The following is a 16,119-nucleotide window of genomic DNA, read 5'->3' as shown; positions in this document are numbered from 1 at the left end:
CACTCTTTTTTCTACATATTTCAATGTGATTGCCTTTTTAGACAACAGCATGAAGTTGTTGATGAATAAGCTTGTGATTCACTATAGCCAGATCCTTCTCCCACAAAGTGTTATGTAACTGTATCTTTCACATCCTGTGAAAGTATAAAACCCGCTGCTTTGTCCTCATTAAAATGCATCTTTTTTTTTTTTCAGTTAATTTCTCAATTTTAACACAAGAATTCTGAATTGCAACCTTTTCCTCAAGTTACACATACCGAACCCCCTAGCTTTGTCACATCTCTGGATACAGTAAATCCATCATTTCCTCTATCATAGTCGTTCATTACAAAAACATTTTAAAACCCCCTGGACTTAGGACAAACCCTTTGGGATCTCATTCCTCAGCAACTTTCTGCAGTTTAGTTTCTGTAAGCAGTGGGTTTTTCCTACCTAGTTTGTTGCACATTAAGCTTTATTTAGGCCACCATTTCTCTTGTCTGCCTACGAGAATCTCCCATCACAAAAAGCAATACTAAATTAAGAGCTGTGAGGCTTGACCTACTCTTTTACTCCATCACTGAAGGAATTTAGGTTGGCTTGGCATGGCTCTCTATGCATATACAACAATTGCATCTAATTTTTCCCCTAAGTGGAAGTTTGACGGTTTACTCCACCACTTTGCACAGGTTAAATAAAGCTGAGCGATCTACAATTTCTGGCTCCTTCTCTTTCCTATCCCCTTTCCAAGGATAATGAGATTTGACTGCTCCTGATAGCCTGAAAAATCACCTGTCACCCGCAATCTCAAACTAATGATCTGTCACCTCTGATGCTGCTGCAAGGCCTTGAGTCCTCAAATTTGGTGTTTATCAGCTAAACAACTTAGATACACCTACAGAAGTGCTCCCAATATTCCTCCTTCCCTGAGGTCCTCTCCCACTGCCACTACCCCTGTTATCTGATGCAGGGAGAGCACCACGGGACCCTGCTCTCAGCTCCATGCACTCTGCACCACGCTCCTTCCAGTTCCCTACTTCAACTTTTCTTAGCCTTGAGTGCTCATTCCCTCTCTTTTCACCTACTTTGTTCCCTTCCCTTTCATTTTTTCAGTCATTCCCTCCTTTTCCCATTGGGGGTAGGAGAAAGTGGAAGGAAGATGTGAGAGGAAGTGGGTTTAGCTTTGCTAGATCAGCTGAGCATCCAGCCCTAAGGAGAAAGGAGGACAGAAACCACTGCCACTGTAGGGGCTCAGGGCAGTAACAGCCCAGTTATCCTCCTGCAATTTCTGTCCTTGCCTCCTGGAAGCTGAGCAAAACAGCTCATGCAGCTTCAGTGCTGGCAGAAACACACTGTGCAAAGGTGAGGACAGTCATTTCCAGCTTTGGACTTCAGCACTCAGAGGGTTTGTGGTGAAACAGGCAGAGCCACCAAGTTCTGATCCTTTAGGAGTGGTGCCTTGGCATTGTTACTGAAGAACTACAATTCAGGCTGAACTGCACTGCCTAATGTCTTCCTAATAACTTCCCAAGTGTGAAAATGTTGGAAATAAGCAGCAGTCTGGTGCTTTTCTTGAAGTGCCAGAACCCTGATGAGAAGAGACTTCTTTGTCCTCCCTCTTGTCTGTGCTGCTCTGATTGTACCAGCATTGACCTTACACAGCTACTCTCAGTAGTATATATATATATATATATATTTTTATATATGTATATATTCTTCCATTTTCAAAGTACTTTAGTACACACACATGCTAATCCTGGAAGGAACCAGTCCTGCCTACAAGGACAGCATATAAACCTGACTGGAAATGCAACATTTTATACATATATTCCTAAAAAACTTCTCACTAACAACCTAAAAAAACCCCAAACAAACAACTCTGAAGCAATTCCATCTTCCCTAACATGCCCAGGGCGCTAATCTAAATAAACCTCTACTCAGAGGGAACGAGCTGGGGAAAATTACTTGTACCTGCGTGGGAGAAATGCCTTTTATATTAAAATTCGTCTTCTGTGAAAGTCACAGAGACACACTTACCCTTCTTCCTGAGCAGCCAAGGAATTCTGAGACAGTTTGGACAGGTTCTTAGCATATTCCTCCTCAATCTTTATCCTACACTCACATACACACAGAGAGAAAATAAAAAGACAGCAGTAAGTAAGCTTTAAGGCAGAAACCCACACACATAATTTGAAGAAATTCTCTGCATTTTAACAGATTTTGCCACAGGAATTTTCCTTTCAGTCTCCAGGGCTTGGCAGCACCAGTTTGATGAGCAGTCTTCTCCCCCCATATGCTAAAAATGCAGAGGCAAGAGCAGGGCTGTATGCAGGACGGCATGTGAGACAAAATTAGCTGAAGAAGCTCCAGTTCTGGAGAGCAAGTAACAAGGACAGAGTGTTTCTGCTGTGTTTCTGCTGTCTGCAAAACCAGGAGCACGTGCTTCAGTCTGCTGTGAAATGTGAGGCTGCACATCCTTGAGGCAAAAATGAAGGAGTGCAGCCACCCAGGAAAAACCCAGCTGAGATTTGGAGGGGCTGAAGTGCACCTTTCTCGAGGACACCAAATGCTTCCTGCTCCCTGTGATGGGTGACAATCGTGGCAGAGATGTGGCAGCAGCTTCTGGCACCAGCACATGGCTGGCGCAGCCCCTTCTCTCACTCCCTGCCCTGTCCTGGTCTTCACCCACCTGGAGGCACCAGGAACAGGAGCTGAGCTTGCCAGGGGCAAGGGAGCAGAGGAGGAAAGGTGTGATGGTGTTCACAGGGGTCTGAGGGTGAGGGAAGAGACGAGGATCTGACTCCATGTTTCAGAAGGCTGATTTATTATTTTATGATATATATTACATTAAAATTACACTAAAAGAATAGAAGAAAGGATTTCATCAGAAGGCTAGCTAAGAATAGAAAAAGAATGGAATGATAACAAAAGCGTCTGTGTCTGACAGAGTCTGAGCCAGCTGGACTGTGATTGGCCATTAATTAGAAACAACCACATGAGACCAATCACAGATGCACCTGTTGCATTCCACAGCAGCAGATAATAAATGTTTACATTTTGTTCCTGAGGCCTCTCAGCTTCTCAGGAGAAAAAATCCTGAAGGAAAGGATTTTTCATAAAACGTGTCTGTGACAGAAAGGGGTTGCCACACAGCCCAGCAGGGAGGAATGAGCCACTGCTGGTGCAGAGGTGATGGAAATCCTGCCTGAAACCATCTTCTGCTGCCAGTGAAACAACTGCAAGGTGCACATGCTCCCAGGCACAGCAAACACTTGTCTGTTCACTGGTTTTCAACCCAGCTTGCTCAACAGAACATTTCTGAGAGAGCTGTGTGGCCCCTAGTTAGAAAAACTGATTCTGTGCCAGCTATGCACAAAACCTGCTCTGAAGTGTCTTTATTTGTCCATCCACACAGCCTCAGAAGGTGGGGTATTCCTGGCAGGCCCCTTTGCAGGAGCTGGTTGAGCAAGTGCCCTTTTGTGGGGCACATTTGAGATAAAAAGAAGTACTTTTGGTGCCCACACTCAAATAATTTCAGTCATGACATATTATGGTGGACGAAGAAAAACTAGAGAGCTTCAAAAGGAGGCAAAGATGATCTGATGTGACTGCCATGCAAGAAGAAACTAAATAGATTAAGACAACAGGGGGAACAGGGAGAAAAGGTGGTAGAGGAGATCTGACAGACAGCTCCATGATTCCCACTGAGGGAAGATTCTGCCTGAGTCTTTTTACACTGTTCCTCCACATTAGGAAGGAACAATGAAATTATCAGACAACAGAAGCATAATTATTTTTCCTGTAGTGCAAAAACTGCAGAAATCTTCCATAAATTACTCAGACAAACAGTGAAAGGTGCATATATGGATCTGGTGAGCATGGCTGAAGCTAAATAATCTGCTTTTTAACTTACATTTTCGAAACATAGCACTGCTTAATTAAAAAGTGAATAATGGAAACAATTTGCTAATGGAAACACTATTCCTTATACCTGGTGCTTCTCAGGGCAGTCTGTAGATTTTCTGGTGTTTTGGAGCCTTTCCTGAATGCAAATTCTAGACATTATTTTCACTTTTGATTTAAAGTAATACCTTCTTTCACACCAACACCCTGGATTTTTCAGTTCGGTATATTTATTAATAACCTTCCTTCCTTTCTTGAGGTCTGTCTTCCTAAAAGTCAAAGTCTGGGACTTTATTTGACTTTTATAACCCCACCTCTGCCAACAAGAACTGAATGAACATGTAATTGCTCAGTCTGAGATCATATATACAAGAAGCTCCTGTAAAATCAACTACCTGATAAACTAAATTGCAGCCAGCTTCCCTCTTGTTGGGTATTTGAGGAAGAAATCAGCTTATCATGTTTTATAGCAGCTTCCTATTGAAGGGCTGGTTTTAATAGCTGCCTGAACTCACCTCCAGCAGGCTGACTGTACAAAGAGAATTTTTCTGGACACAAAAATTCCCAGTTAAATGTGGTCTTGTGCTCCCTAAGGCACCTGATGGTCATCAGGAAAACCTTATGAGTATTTCAGCCCTCTTAGCTGAGGTTCCCGTGATGGTCTGAGTTGTTTCCATGGATTTCCCTCCAGTTTAACACCATCCTCCCCCTTCTCCACACAGAACACTCCTGATCCTTTGTTACAAACAGATGAAAAATGTAATAATCTTTCTGTAACTCCCATCCACACTCTCTTCACACTCAATTCCCAACCTTTTTTCGTTTCCAGCACACAGTGGGTCTTTTCCTTCCTCTCCAGCATGCCTCCCTCTTCCTCTGCTGAGGACAGCCACGCCTCCCCAGTGTCAGAGCTGCTCTCTAATTTCACACCAACTTTCCTTTCCTCTTGAATGCCTCCTGCTTTTATTTCTGTCAAATTTCATTATATATTACTTCCTTTGAAGCAGCTTCCCCCTCTTTTCCCTTGCTATCATAATTCTGCTTGCCTTCCCATCCTCTCCCTTAGCATTCCTATTTCTCAACTGCATTTTTAAGGTTCCAGGTGGTTCTTTCTTCTACCTCTGGTCACACTGTAGCTGCCTCTTGGATTATCTGATGTCAAAGGCTACAGAAACCTCATGAGAATGTATTTGCTCATCATTATTCCCTGTGACACTTTGCATTTTCCCACTGCTGCCACATCCCTAGCATGAAAAAAAGGGTGAAACAAAACAAATTATAAATTAAGCAACTGTCTGCAAGTTCTGCCCAACTGAACTGCACCCTGAGAGGAGAAGGCTCTGGGGAGAGCTCAGAGCTTCTGACAGTGCTTAAAGGAGCTCAGGAGAGCTGGAGAGGGACTGGGGACAAGAGATGGAGGGACAGGACACAGGGAATGGCTTCGGAATGACCCAGGGCAGGGCTGGATGGGATGTTGGGAATTAGGAATTGTTCCCTGGCAGGGTGGGCAGGCCCTGGCACAGGGCGCCCAGAGCAGCTGTGGCTGCTCCTGGATCCCTGGCAGTGCCCAAGGCCGGGCTGGACATTGGGGCTGGAGCAGCCTGGGACAGTGGGAGGTGTCCCTGCACTTACAGATGGCAAGAGGCTGGAATGAGATGATTAATGTCCCTGCCATCCCAAACCATCCTTTGGTTCTATTACCAAAGCTCAAAGTGATGTCTTTTTAAATCTTCCTCTAGGAAACTGTGCCTATGCTGCCATGTGAACAAATTGCTTCTGTACTTTTCAGACAAAATATTTCCCTTCTAAATATCACCTCCACTCTGCTTCTCTCCTGTTTATGCTTTTTCCTTGAATTTGCAGCTTAAAACCTTCTTGGCTCCCTCTGAACAGGCAGCCTTTGTGCAATACAGCTCAGACAAGTGAGAGCTGGAGAAACCTGGAAAGTATGGATGAACACTAAAGAAATATTAAATCTTCATTAAGAACTTGTAGCAAACCCTTTATGCAGTTTAAGCTTTAACATATTTAAGGAATATCGAAATTGGGGAAAGAACAATTGCAATAAATATTTAATTTGATAGCCAAGGGCTAATTACCTTTCTCGAACAAACTCTGCCATTTCTTTCTGCATTTGTTTCCCTTTAAGCTGCTTCTGAAGAAGAATTTCAAATCCCGACACTGTGTTGTTCCCTTGGGAGTCCTTCTTATCTGCCTGAAAGAAATAAAAGGAAGTTCAACAAAAAGCTTTGCAGGCCAAACCCACAGAGATGTGGCTCCCAGCAGTGGTGCCTGAGGAACCCTTCCCTGAGAGCAGCTGTGGCTCCAGCACCTCAGACCCTCTCAAAGAAATTGCCCAACACTCTCCTGCTCCTTTTTTTTTTTTTTATTTAAAAAGAGAAGCTTTACAATTATCTTCAGCCAGCAAAGGATGCTGTGGGGCCAAAGCAGCAGCCCTGCTGTCATTTCTGCCCAGCACCCTTCACAGCTGGGTAAGGTCAGCCCCAAGGGCTCAGCCTGCCCAAAGCAGGAGCCCCGGAACAAGGGAACACTCCTGGGGCAGAGGGGAGGACAGGGCTGCTCCTTCCAGCCCTGAAACACCTTAGCAGCCTGCCAAGCTCACCTGTGATTTGTACTAAGGAAAACGGAGCCAGTCTGCACAAATCTGCTGTAAAACAAGGCACACTCATCCCACAGATTGTCACCACACATCCCATCCCTCACTGCCTGTTTCTCACACTGCCCCTTGCTCCCCAGGCTTCAAGAACCAACACATTTTTCTCTCTGCTTCCCTATTTCATTTCTTACCCTCTTCCAACACCCAAACTCTCAGAGAACATCTCCCTCAGTGCTGCAGGTTTGGCTCTGATCCCCCACGTGCTGCACAAGCAGCCAGAGGGAAATGCCAGATTAACCAAAGCAGGAGACTGGCAGGATGCCCTGCCAGACGCCAGCAGGCTGGGACAGGGGGAGAAGTGGACATGATGGAGGAAGGAGAAGGAGCTGTAGGCAGAGCATGACAAGGCCAAAGAGGAAATTCCTGCAAGCAGAGTTATGGGAGGATAAAAGTCTGCAAGAAGGAAGGAGCTTTAAGTAGAGTTTCACTGAAATCAAGATGTGACCAAGCCAGGGAACCAAGCACTGGCTGAGCCTGAACACAGAGGACCAAACAGGGCAGGAACTTCTGTGAGACACATGCATAAAAATCTGTCTGTACACCATTCATGATTTAGGGCCCACTGGGATCAGAAGACTGGAAGGAACTGAAGAAATTTTGTGGTAACATGACCATTTTCAAATACGTGTATTTTTTTTCAGTGTATTTTAGCAATGCCCTGCCATCAGCACTAAGGGGACATTCTGCTGGGCCTCCAACACTGACACTCTTTTTTCAAAGGGAAACACTTCAATAACCAGTAACTAAAAACACACATGAGATTCCTAAAAGCTTCATTGCTGATTCCATTTGTAGTATTTGTTCATTCCATTGTGGTTTTCCTCTCACTGCCCAGAAAAATATTTAGGTGGAAGGGAAGTTTTCCACTGGAAGACCATTTTCTATCATTTTCTATCAGCTCCACACTCCAAGGACTACAGCATCATTTTCATGTGACTCAGGAGCCTGAGCACAGACCTGAGCACAAGGGGGCACACACAGAACCAGCCATGGAAGACTCTGCATGCTCCAGGCTGCATTACAACTGCTCAAGCTGTAAATTGGCCTGTCCTTCACAAACCTCACCCTACAAAGCATGCATTCATTATCTGACCTCTGGAATACCCTGTGGAGGGAGCTGTACAATTTAACAAAGAGTTTTTAACTTGCTTTAGAAGGGGCACCCCCTGCTTCCTTGTGCATCCCTGGCTCTCAGGCTCTGGGAACACTGCAATCACATTCCCTGCCAGCCACTTTGCTATCCATGAGCCTGTGGGTCTGGTGGGTGAGTCCAGAGGAGGCCACTGAGCTGGAACACATCTGCTCTGGAGACAGGCTGAGAAACTGGGGCTGCTCAGCCTGGAGAGCTCAGAGCCCCTTCCAGTGCCTGAAGGGGCTCCAGGAGAGCTGGGCAGGGACTGGGGACAAGGCATGGAGGGACAGGGCACAGCGAATGGCTCCCACTGCCAGAGGGCAGGCATGGATGGGAGATTGGGAAGGAATTGTTCCCTGTGAGGGTGGGGAGGCCCCAGAGAAGCTGTGGCTGCCCCTGGATCGCTGGAAGTGTGCAAGGCCAGGCTGGATGGAGCTTGGAGCAGCCTGGGACAGTGGGAGGTGTTCCTGCCCATGGGACAGGGCGGGCTTTAAGATCCCTTCCAACCCAAGCCAGTCTGGGATTGTGTGATTCTATTCCTTTCCTCCTGCACTGCCCTTTTGCCTGTGGTATTTTGAAATATGTGGCTTCTCCTACATCCTCCCTATTTCCTGAGCAAATCCATCTCCTGAGAACTGCCCTTGCCTTTCTTTCTCTGATGGATCAGCCACATCTCAGATGTTTCTGTGGTACTCCCTGAACACACTGTATCTCAGCCCAAATTCTCCTTTACCTTGTACCACAAATCAAGCTGTTTATTCCACTTTCTTGGAAGCTCTGGAGCTGCATGTGGCATGTGGCTGGCTGCCCACTTACCCAGAAATAATCACAGTAGCTCCACTCTGAAGGTTTCAGCAACTGCTGCTCTGGCATTACGTCAGGGTGGGGGAAAGTCACACAGTTGATCTGTTTAAAAAGAAAAACAAACCAAAAACAAAAAAAAAGAAAAGGAGAGTTAGACAGTAATGAAATTTAGCTGTTAATGAGAAATACGTAAATAAAAAGTTATATCCATCAGAAAATCCGCAGTGAAGGCATGCCAGAAAAACTGCTTGTTGCATGGAAACAGCAGCTAAGTATTCCCAGAATGCTACTCTCTGCAGGCAGGAGTGTTGGCTCAGAGGGAAATCAACTACCCATTGCACATGAGGAAAACCTGCTGGATTTGGAAAGCACCACGCAGGGAGTTCTCCCAGATCCCTGAAAACTGTGCTAAAAAACCTGATGTGAACCACCCTGAGCACAGAAACACAGTGAGCACCAGAGAGCACTGTCAGTGCAAAACACCCTTGGCTATGCCATCCCCTACAGGATGCCAAAAAAAAAAGGAATTATTTTATCAGTGCACAGCCCTTCAATCTATGTCTAAGACCTTTTCAAATGGAAGTGATGCTCTGTGCAGAAAGGAGCAGGGGCTCTCTGGAGTCAGTGAACCTTCAGATCTGTCAGACAGGACTCATCACACGCTCATTAAACAACAGCATCAAAAAATCCAAGCACTCATTAAGCCATCCCAGTGGAACACTGCAGCCTGCTAACAGCACAGTGAAGGCAATGAGCACCACAGCTACTGCAGAACAAGCTGCAGAACAACCCTGGACACAGCTGAGCAAACACCAGCACCAGTCAGAGCTCACTGCCAGTTTGTAATGCTCACCCCAAACCCCTGCTAGGCAGGTTCCCTAAAATCAGCCCCTCTCAGGCTCATGGGGACACTAAGAGCACTTGATTCATCAAGGGATCAAGAGGTATTGGGGTTGGGATGTCACAGATGCATCTGCATGGGGGTGGGGGTTTGTTTTGGATCAGTTAACTCACAGGAAATCCACACAAATCTGTGGGTAGGGTTAGCACAGCTGCACAGCAGACCCAAAGGCACGCAGTGAATCTGCCTCTGGGCTATCCAGAGAGGATCAGAAAGGATGTGGCTGCTGACACAGCACAAACCCACCACGCCAGAGCACAGCAGACAAAACCTGCAGCTGATACAAGCTGCTCCTACAAACCCACACTGGTTCTGCTGCCTCTGCCCAGGCTGGAGCTTCAGCAGCTGCCCTGTAACAGTGCAGGAGCTTGCTCCACACAAATCACCCTGCCAGAGCTTGCCAAGCCCATCCCAAAGCAGGCTGAGCGCCCTCAACCAGTCTTTGGCTGTCACCTCAACTAGATCCTAAACCATGTGTCTTGCCTTGCAGCTCCCAGCAGGCTCCAAACTGACCTGGAGGTCACAAAATTGGGCTTTGCAGGCAGTGGCCATGCACTGGCGAGCCTGCACCTCCAACCAGGAGCCAGGATCTCCAGCCAGAGGCACAATGTCCAGTCAGAGCTGGCACTTCCAACCAGAGCTGGCACCTCCATCCAACTATGGAATTTTTAGTAGTATTTCTAGATTTTTGAGAATTTTCAGAGCTGGCCTCCACTGGCCACAGGGTCCCAAGCACAGACAGCACTGCAAACACCCTCCCTGTTCCCTTGGATTCCCCAGCAGAAGAGTCATGCACCAGCTCAGTTCAGGGCAGGATGGCCATGCTCTAACCAACTGCACGTCCCAAGTGTGTTCTGCAGCCTTTAACAGAAGTCTGGGCATCACAGAACCACAGAAATACAGAATATTTTGAGTTGGATCATTGTGTTGTGGCACTGCACACCAGGACAGGGAGGTGATCTGCAGTGAGGGGCACGGGATTTGTATCCTGCAGCTTAAAAATCTGCAAAGAGAAACAGCATGGGAAACTCCCAGTCCCTGCTAAAGGCAATGCCTGCTCCACAAAAACTAAATCTGTGTCAGTTGGAAGCTGCTGATTAGAGATGTGACAGTGAGTCTCCATGTCCTGAAGCAATAACCACAGAGTCACTGGAAATGCCAGGGCTGGACTGGTGACAGTGCACAGAACTCCAGGAATGCAGCAGGAAGTGGAACAGTGAGCGTGCACATCAGCAGGTGATGAAAGCAGGGCTAATTCAAGAGTTTCTCAAAGTTTTAGGAATAAATCAAAATATTCTTCATTTCCCTTAAGACTGAATTGTCTGGAAATGATGCTGAATTGTCTGGGAAGAGTCATGAGGCCATTTGGGTCCAGTATCACTTTTAAAAGGGAATTGGTGCCAAAAAAATAAAAAACGTGGAAGCTTTTACAATCTTAAAAACAAACAAACAAACAAAAATATTATGGTAAACAGAATTTTTACACTAAGTCCCAGCAGGGGGCATGGAAATTTTAGTAGTATTTCTAGAGTTTAAAAAATTTCCATATGACTACATAGGTAATCCTGTGATCTTTCTTTCCTTTCATTACCCCAATTGCTTAAATTTAAACAACAGCTCTTGGATTGGTATTTCCCAGTATTTCTAAAACCTCCCAGGATTTCCCAGCAGGAGGGGAACACCAGGCTGGCACTGAGCAGTGGTGTGACAGTGTGGCATTCTCCCCTCCCAGTCTTCCCTCCAAAATGCTCCTTTTCTTGCTTCCTAAAGCAAAAAGAGCTGAAAAAATCCCCACTCTGCTTCACCAGCTTGGTGCCACTGATGAGCTGAGTGATGTGAGGACAGCCAAAGCACCTGGGATGATGTTTGACAGCTCCATCAGCCCCATGGACAGTGACACTCCCTCCATGCAAAGGAGCACTGCCCTCACTAATTTTGAGAGACCACACTGTGCTCACATCCCTGAGAGCTGTCTAGGCTCCAAGCAAGCTCCAGATCCACACCTGTGGCACTGTGGATATTTTAATAATGCTGACTTGCCAGCAAGGCCTAACAAAAGCTTGCAGAAGGTGACTATTACAGCTGTAATTGCCAGGAAGAAACAAAACAAATTAAAACAGGTCTCTCAGATAATGATGGAATCACAGAGCATGAAGAGAAAACAAGGTGTGATGACCTGCATTGCATTCCCACAAGCTCCAATGGGACAGCTGAGGTGATAATCAGCCTCACCATGATATTAAGTTCTTATGCAGCCTCTTTGTCAAAATAATGGCAATTGTCAGCTTGCAACAAAGCAAAATTAATAACAAGACAGCAGCAGGGCAAAACCCCAAGGAAGAGCTGAGCAAACCTGCCAGGGGACAGCAGCTTGTCTTTCCAGCTGCCACTGGCCAGGAGTGGCACCAGAAAACCTGTCTGGGAGCTGCTGGATTAAAGAGGACAGAAGGATCAGAGTCAGAGAAGGAAAAAACACAGTGACAAACAAAGCTTGGTGGAGGACACACACACAGAGGGGATCAGAGAAGCAGCACAAATGCATTTCTCTTGACAAGCTGTGTGCCAAACTCGATGGATTAAAATACTTTTGCCTGTGTACAGATCATGAGCAGATGCAATTATACTCTTAACAGCTGAATATTCCAGCTCCTATTTCCCACGAGTACACTGGCAATAATGACAAAATGAGCTGTTTATGTTGTAGGTGACTCTTAATTATGTTTGAGACACAAAAGGGTGACAGAAGAGGAACAGACCCAGGGAGCCAGGTGAATGCACAGGATTTGCACAGGAACAACAAACTTTGTTGGGCTGGACGTGCACATTAATCTCCTGGATTTCAGAGTCTCTACAGGCTTTGAAGTCACTCACCAGTAAATGAGACATTGCCAAGCAACAAGAATAAAACAAGAATAATTTGATCAAAGCTTAGATAATCAACTACATGTTTATTACATCAGTCACAACATAAATAAATGAGCAGAGAGCAGAACTTACTGTGCCACACTCACGTGACTAAAGCAGGGCAACATTTTTGCTTATCTCTTCAACTTAAAAATGCACATTATGTTTTTGATTTCTACACATTCTCAGCACATTGAACACAGAAGAGATGTGCCAGACTGCCTCACTTCATTATCTTTACAATTTCAGCTGAGACTCAGAAAGTACAACATCCAACATTGAGTTCATATGGCAAATGGAACTATTTGGGCAAAAAAAGCCAAATGCAAAGGCTGGAGAAGAAGAGCTTGGGCAGCCTGAACTCTCCCCACACAGGGAAGCCCAGAAATGCCTAGGCTGTGTCTGGGCAGCTTCAACACCATGAGTTTGCCCCGGGTTTTGGCTCTGGTAGGGTGATGCTGCAGCTTTGGTACCACAGAAGGGAAGAACAGACAATTTAAGTCCTCACTGTTAACAAATCCATTGATTCCTTTCTATTTCAAAGGAAAGATTCTGCCGAAAGCGTGGAGGAGCCCTCTTCACTTGGTCTATCCGTAGAAAGGTTCAGAGATTATTCAGTCCCCTGCCCAACCAGGGATTTGTGACAGTACCTACCACAGTCAGCCCCAGGGCAGAGGGGGGACCTGTGCTGAACCTGCAGCCTCATGCTGTGCTCATCACAGCCCTGCGTGTGTCACACTTGCCAGACACAGAGCAGAGAGCAGGAAATCCCAAGTTCCTGTGCACAGGCTGCCCCTCTTCCCTCTGCAGCACTGTTCACTGAGGTGGCCAGCACATCAATCCAAACACCAGCATTTTCCAGGTCCTGCACTACCCTAACAAGGCACTGGAGAATTTTTAAGAAAGAAACCCACACTCAGAAATACCTTATAATCAGGCAGCTTTCCTGCTCCTGCAAGTAAGACACAGCTCTGTTCCTCCTACAGGTGAAATCCCCCTGTACATTCTGCATTTAACTCTCCCTCACCTATTGCAAATATCTCCAGCTTCCACAGACCAGAGGCTTCAGGAATCAGCCAGCAAAACCATCCAGCCTTAAAACAGCAAGTGCACCTTGAAATTAATTGTAAAACCAGCAAAGACCACACACCTGCAGTTTCATAACAGCCTCTGCTATACCCAGCTGGAGTTTCTCTTCCAAAGATGGAAGACCATGTCAGTAACATCCACTGACCAAAGAGAAAACACCAGATTATTCTTGTTGGTTGCACACAGATGGGAAATACTCCAGCTCCACCTGCCTTCAGGGTTTCCAGAAGCTGTGCTGCTAAATGCCACTTGGATGCAGAGGAGGCAGATGCATCCTGAGGAAGATTCTCCCACTCCTCTGCTGAAGGCGATGACGCAGCAACAGCTTGGCTGGACATCGCCTGATGTCTGCAGCTTGTGTGCCACAGGATTTCGGTTTGAAGGGAGGTTTCCTGGACCAAAAGCCTCCAAGTAGATCACAGAGTTCCCCTCTGCAAGAAGAGGTTGTGCCTGAGCACAGCAACAGACCAAGGAGAAGCATCTGACAGCAAGCTAAGGACATGCCCTGCAGCTCTGCTGAGCAGAACATCCCCGCGTCAGCTTGAGTGGCACTGAGCACACAGAACCTCCTAGGAGACAGTGAAAAACACACTGTTTTACAGTTTACACTCCTTCTGAGATTCATTTTTCACAACGCTGCCTTGATGGAGGCAATGGCTTGGAGCAAACAGCTGTTAAAATTAGCTTACTTTTGTTTATCTGATTCATCCTACTTGAAAGCTTTGCGCTTCTGCAGGAGAAACGCACACCCAGTGACCCCGATGTAACATCCAGTTTGCTTTGCAGATGTTACCTGATGGCACATGGGCCAGCAAATATGGAAAACCACCCTCAGAGAACAGCCTGAGCCCTCAGCCCTGTAAGCAGCAGGGATTGCAGGAAAACAAAATCTCCTCCTCTTGTGCTCATGCAGCCCAGTGCACCCCACCCTGTGTGACCATGCCTAGTCCCTCTGGACGTGATGTTCAACCCATGATTTACCTCAAGCCCCCAATCTGAGCAGGCAGGAGCTGCATGTGTGACAGCTTCAAGGGCTGGGACATGTCTCCTGCCCCAGCCACTGCAGCCCTGGAAGAGCTGATTCTCCCAGACATCTACAAAAATGTCTGAACATCCACATTTCTACTTGCTTCAAAGCACACCATGCTCTCAATGTACCAATTACCAGTACTAACATTGGTAACAACCAATTTTTGTAACTAAAATCACTGATTGAAGTGGCTTTTTTTCAAAAACTGCTGAAGATTTTCCCCTCCTGCCCCAGAACACTGTACCTGCATGGCAGTGGCTGACTCACATCTCAGTCAGAGGCACTTCTATGTGCTTCTTTTGAGCCCTGGTCTCTGTCACCAGCAACCCAGCCCAGTAATGAATAAATCTGCAGGCTGCACATGACAATGCAGAAACAATCTCCTCCTCATAGTAGCACTAACAAGGATGTATAATATTAAATTATTCCTTTTGTTCTCAGGGACTTGATACCCTGCCAATACTTGCAGCTGCAAGAATTGCCTCTCCTTTATTGCTGAAAATTAATTTATCTGTTCATTTCTTCTGATTTCCATTTGAATAAAACTTTTTGTTACTAGCCGCTTTCATTCATCTATTTTGATTTCCCTTCTGGTTTTAATCACCTGTCCTGCACTGAAGAGCCCACAAGTGCTAATTGTGTTCCAGATGAGGTCACCAAGCACACTGAAGTTATTAATGTCTGTAAACTGAGATACATCATACAACTGAGAACATTTCCATTCATAACACAGAATCATAGCATGGATTAGGTTGGAAAGAACATTAAAGCCCATCTTGTTCACCCCTCTGCCATGGGTTGGGACACCTTCCACTATCCCAAATTGCTCCAAGCCCCTTCCAACCCAGCCTCGGACACTTCCAGGGATCCAGGGGCAGCCACAGCTTCTCTGGTCAGCCAGCACCAGGGCCTCCCCACCCTCACAGGGAAGAATTTCTTCCTACTAGCTAACTCAAATCTTCTTTCTTTCAATTTTAAAATACTGCTCCCTGTCCTGTCACTACATGTTCTCGTAAAAAGTCTCATCATTGAGCCAGTTATACCTAATTATAAAGACTAAAAGTAAATGTAAGATTAACTTCACACTGAAATATAAAACCTCTGCCTATACTTTCCACCAGAAATCTTTACTTAGACACTCTGGCAAAAGAAACCTCCTTGACATCGCAAATACAGATTGGGAAAAAAAAGATCCTGCTCTGTCTGTCTTCCTCTAACTCTTTAGTACTTCTCCCAGTACAGACACTGTTGTGGAGATGATCAGATGAGGAAGTTTTTTCAGGACACCTGGTCAGAGTGCCAGGCACCTCTTAAGGCACCGCATTTCCTCCTGCTCATCCTGGAACCACCACTATTCCACAGAAAACCGCGCCTGAACCCCAGCACAGGGCAGAGATCCCAAACCCTCCGTGGGTTTAGCGGCGATTGAACACCAGGATGCTCCGGCACGGGGTGCCCATCATGGAAGGCCCGCGGTCCCCCAGCCTCGGTGTCCGGTGCTCAGCATGGAATGCCCGCAGCTCCCCATCCCCATTGCCCGGAATCCCCACGGTTCCCCAGCCCCAGTGCCCATCACGGAATCCCCGCAGTTTCCCAGCTCACTGCCCAGTGCCCATCACGGAACCCTCGCGGTTCACCAGCCCCTATGCCCGATGTTCAGCACGGAATCCCCGCGGTCCCCCAGCCCCGGCACCCGGTGC

The 16,119-nt window shown here is 46.5% G+C and overlaps 1 protein-coding gene across 1 annotated transcript in view; it reads right to left on the bottom strand.

The window, feature by feature from the left end:
- Nucleotides 1–16,119, bottom strand: part of GAS7 (growth arrest specific 7) — a 45,155-nt gene that overhangs the window by 10,283 nt on the left and 18,753 nt on the right. Inside the window, 3 exon segments of the mRNA XM_005430274.2 lie at nt 2,017–2,091; nt 5,982–6,097; nt 8,508–8,597. Of these exon segments, the coding sequence (XP_005430331.1) occupies nt 2,017–2,091; nt 5,982–6,097; nt 8,508–8,597 (281 nt within the window).

This window comes from Geospiza fortis, unplaced genomic scaffold (assembly GCF_000277835.1).
Source record: "Geospiza fortis unplaced genomic scaffold, GeoFor_1.0 scaffold534, whole genome shotgun sequence".
Taxonomy (NCBI): Eukaryota; Metazoa; Chordata; class Aves; order Passeriformes; family Thraupidae; genus Geospiza; species Geospiza fortis.
This window is presented reverse-complemented; position numbering and strand designations above follow the sequence as displayed.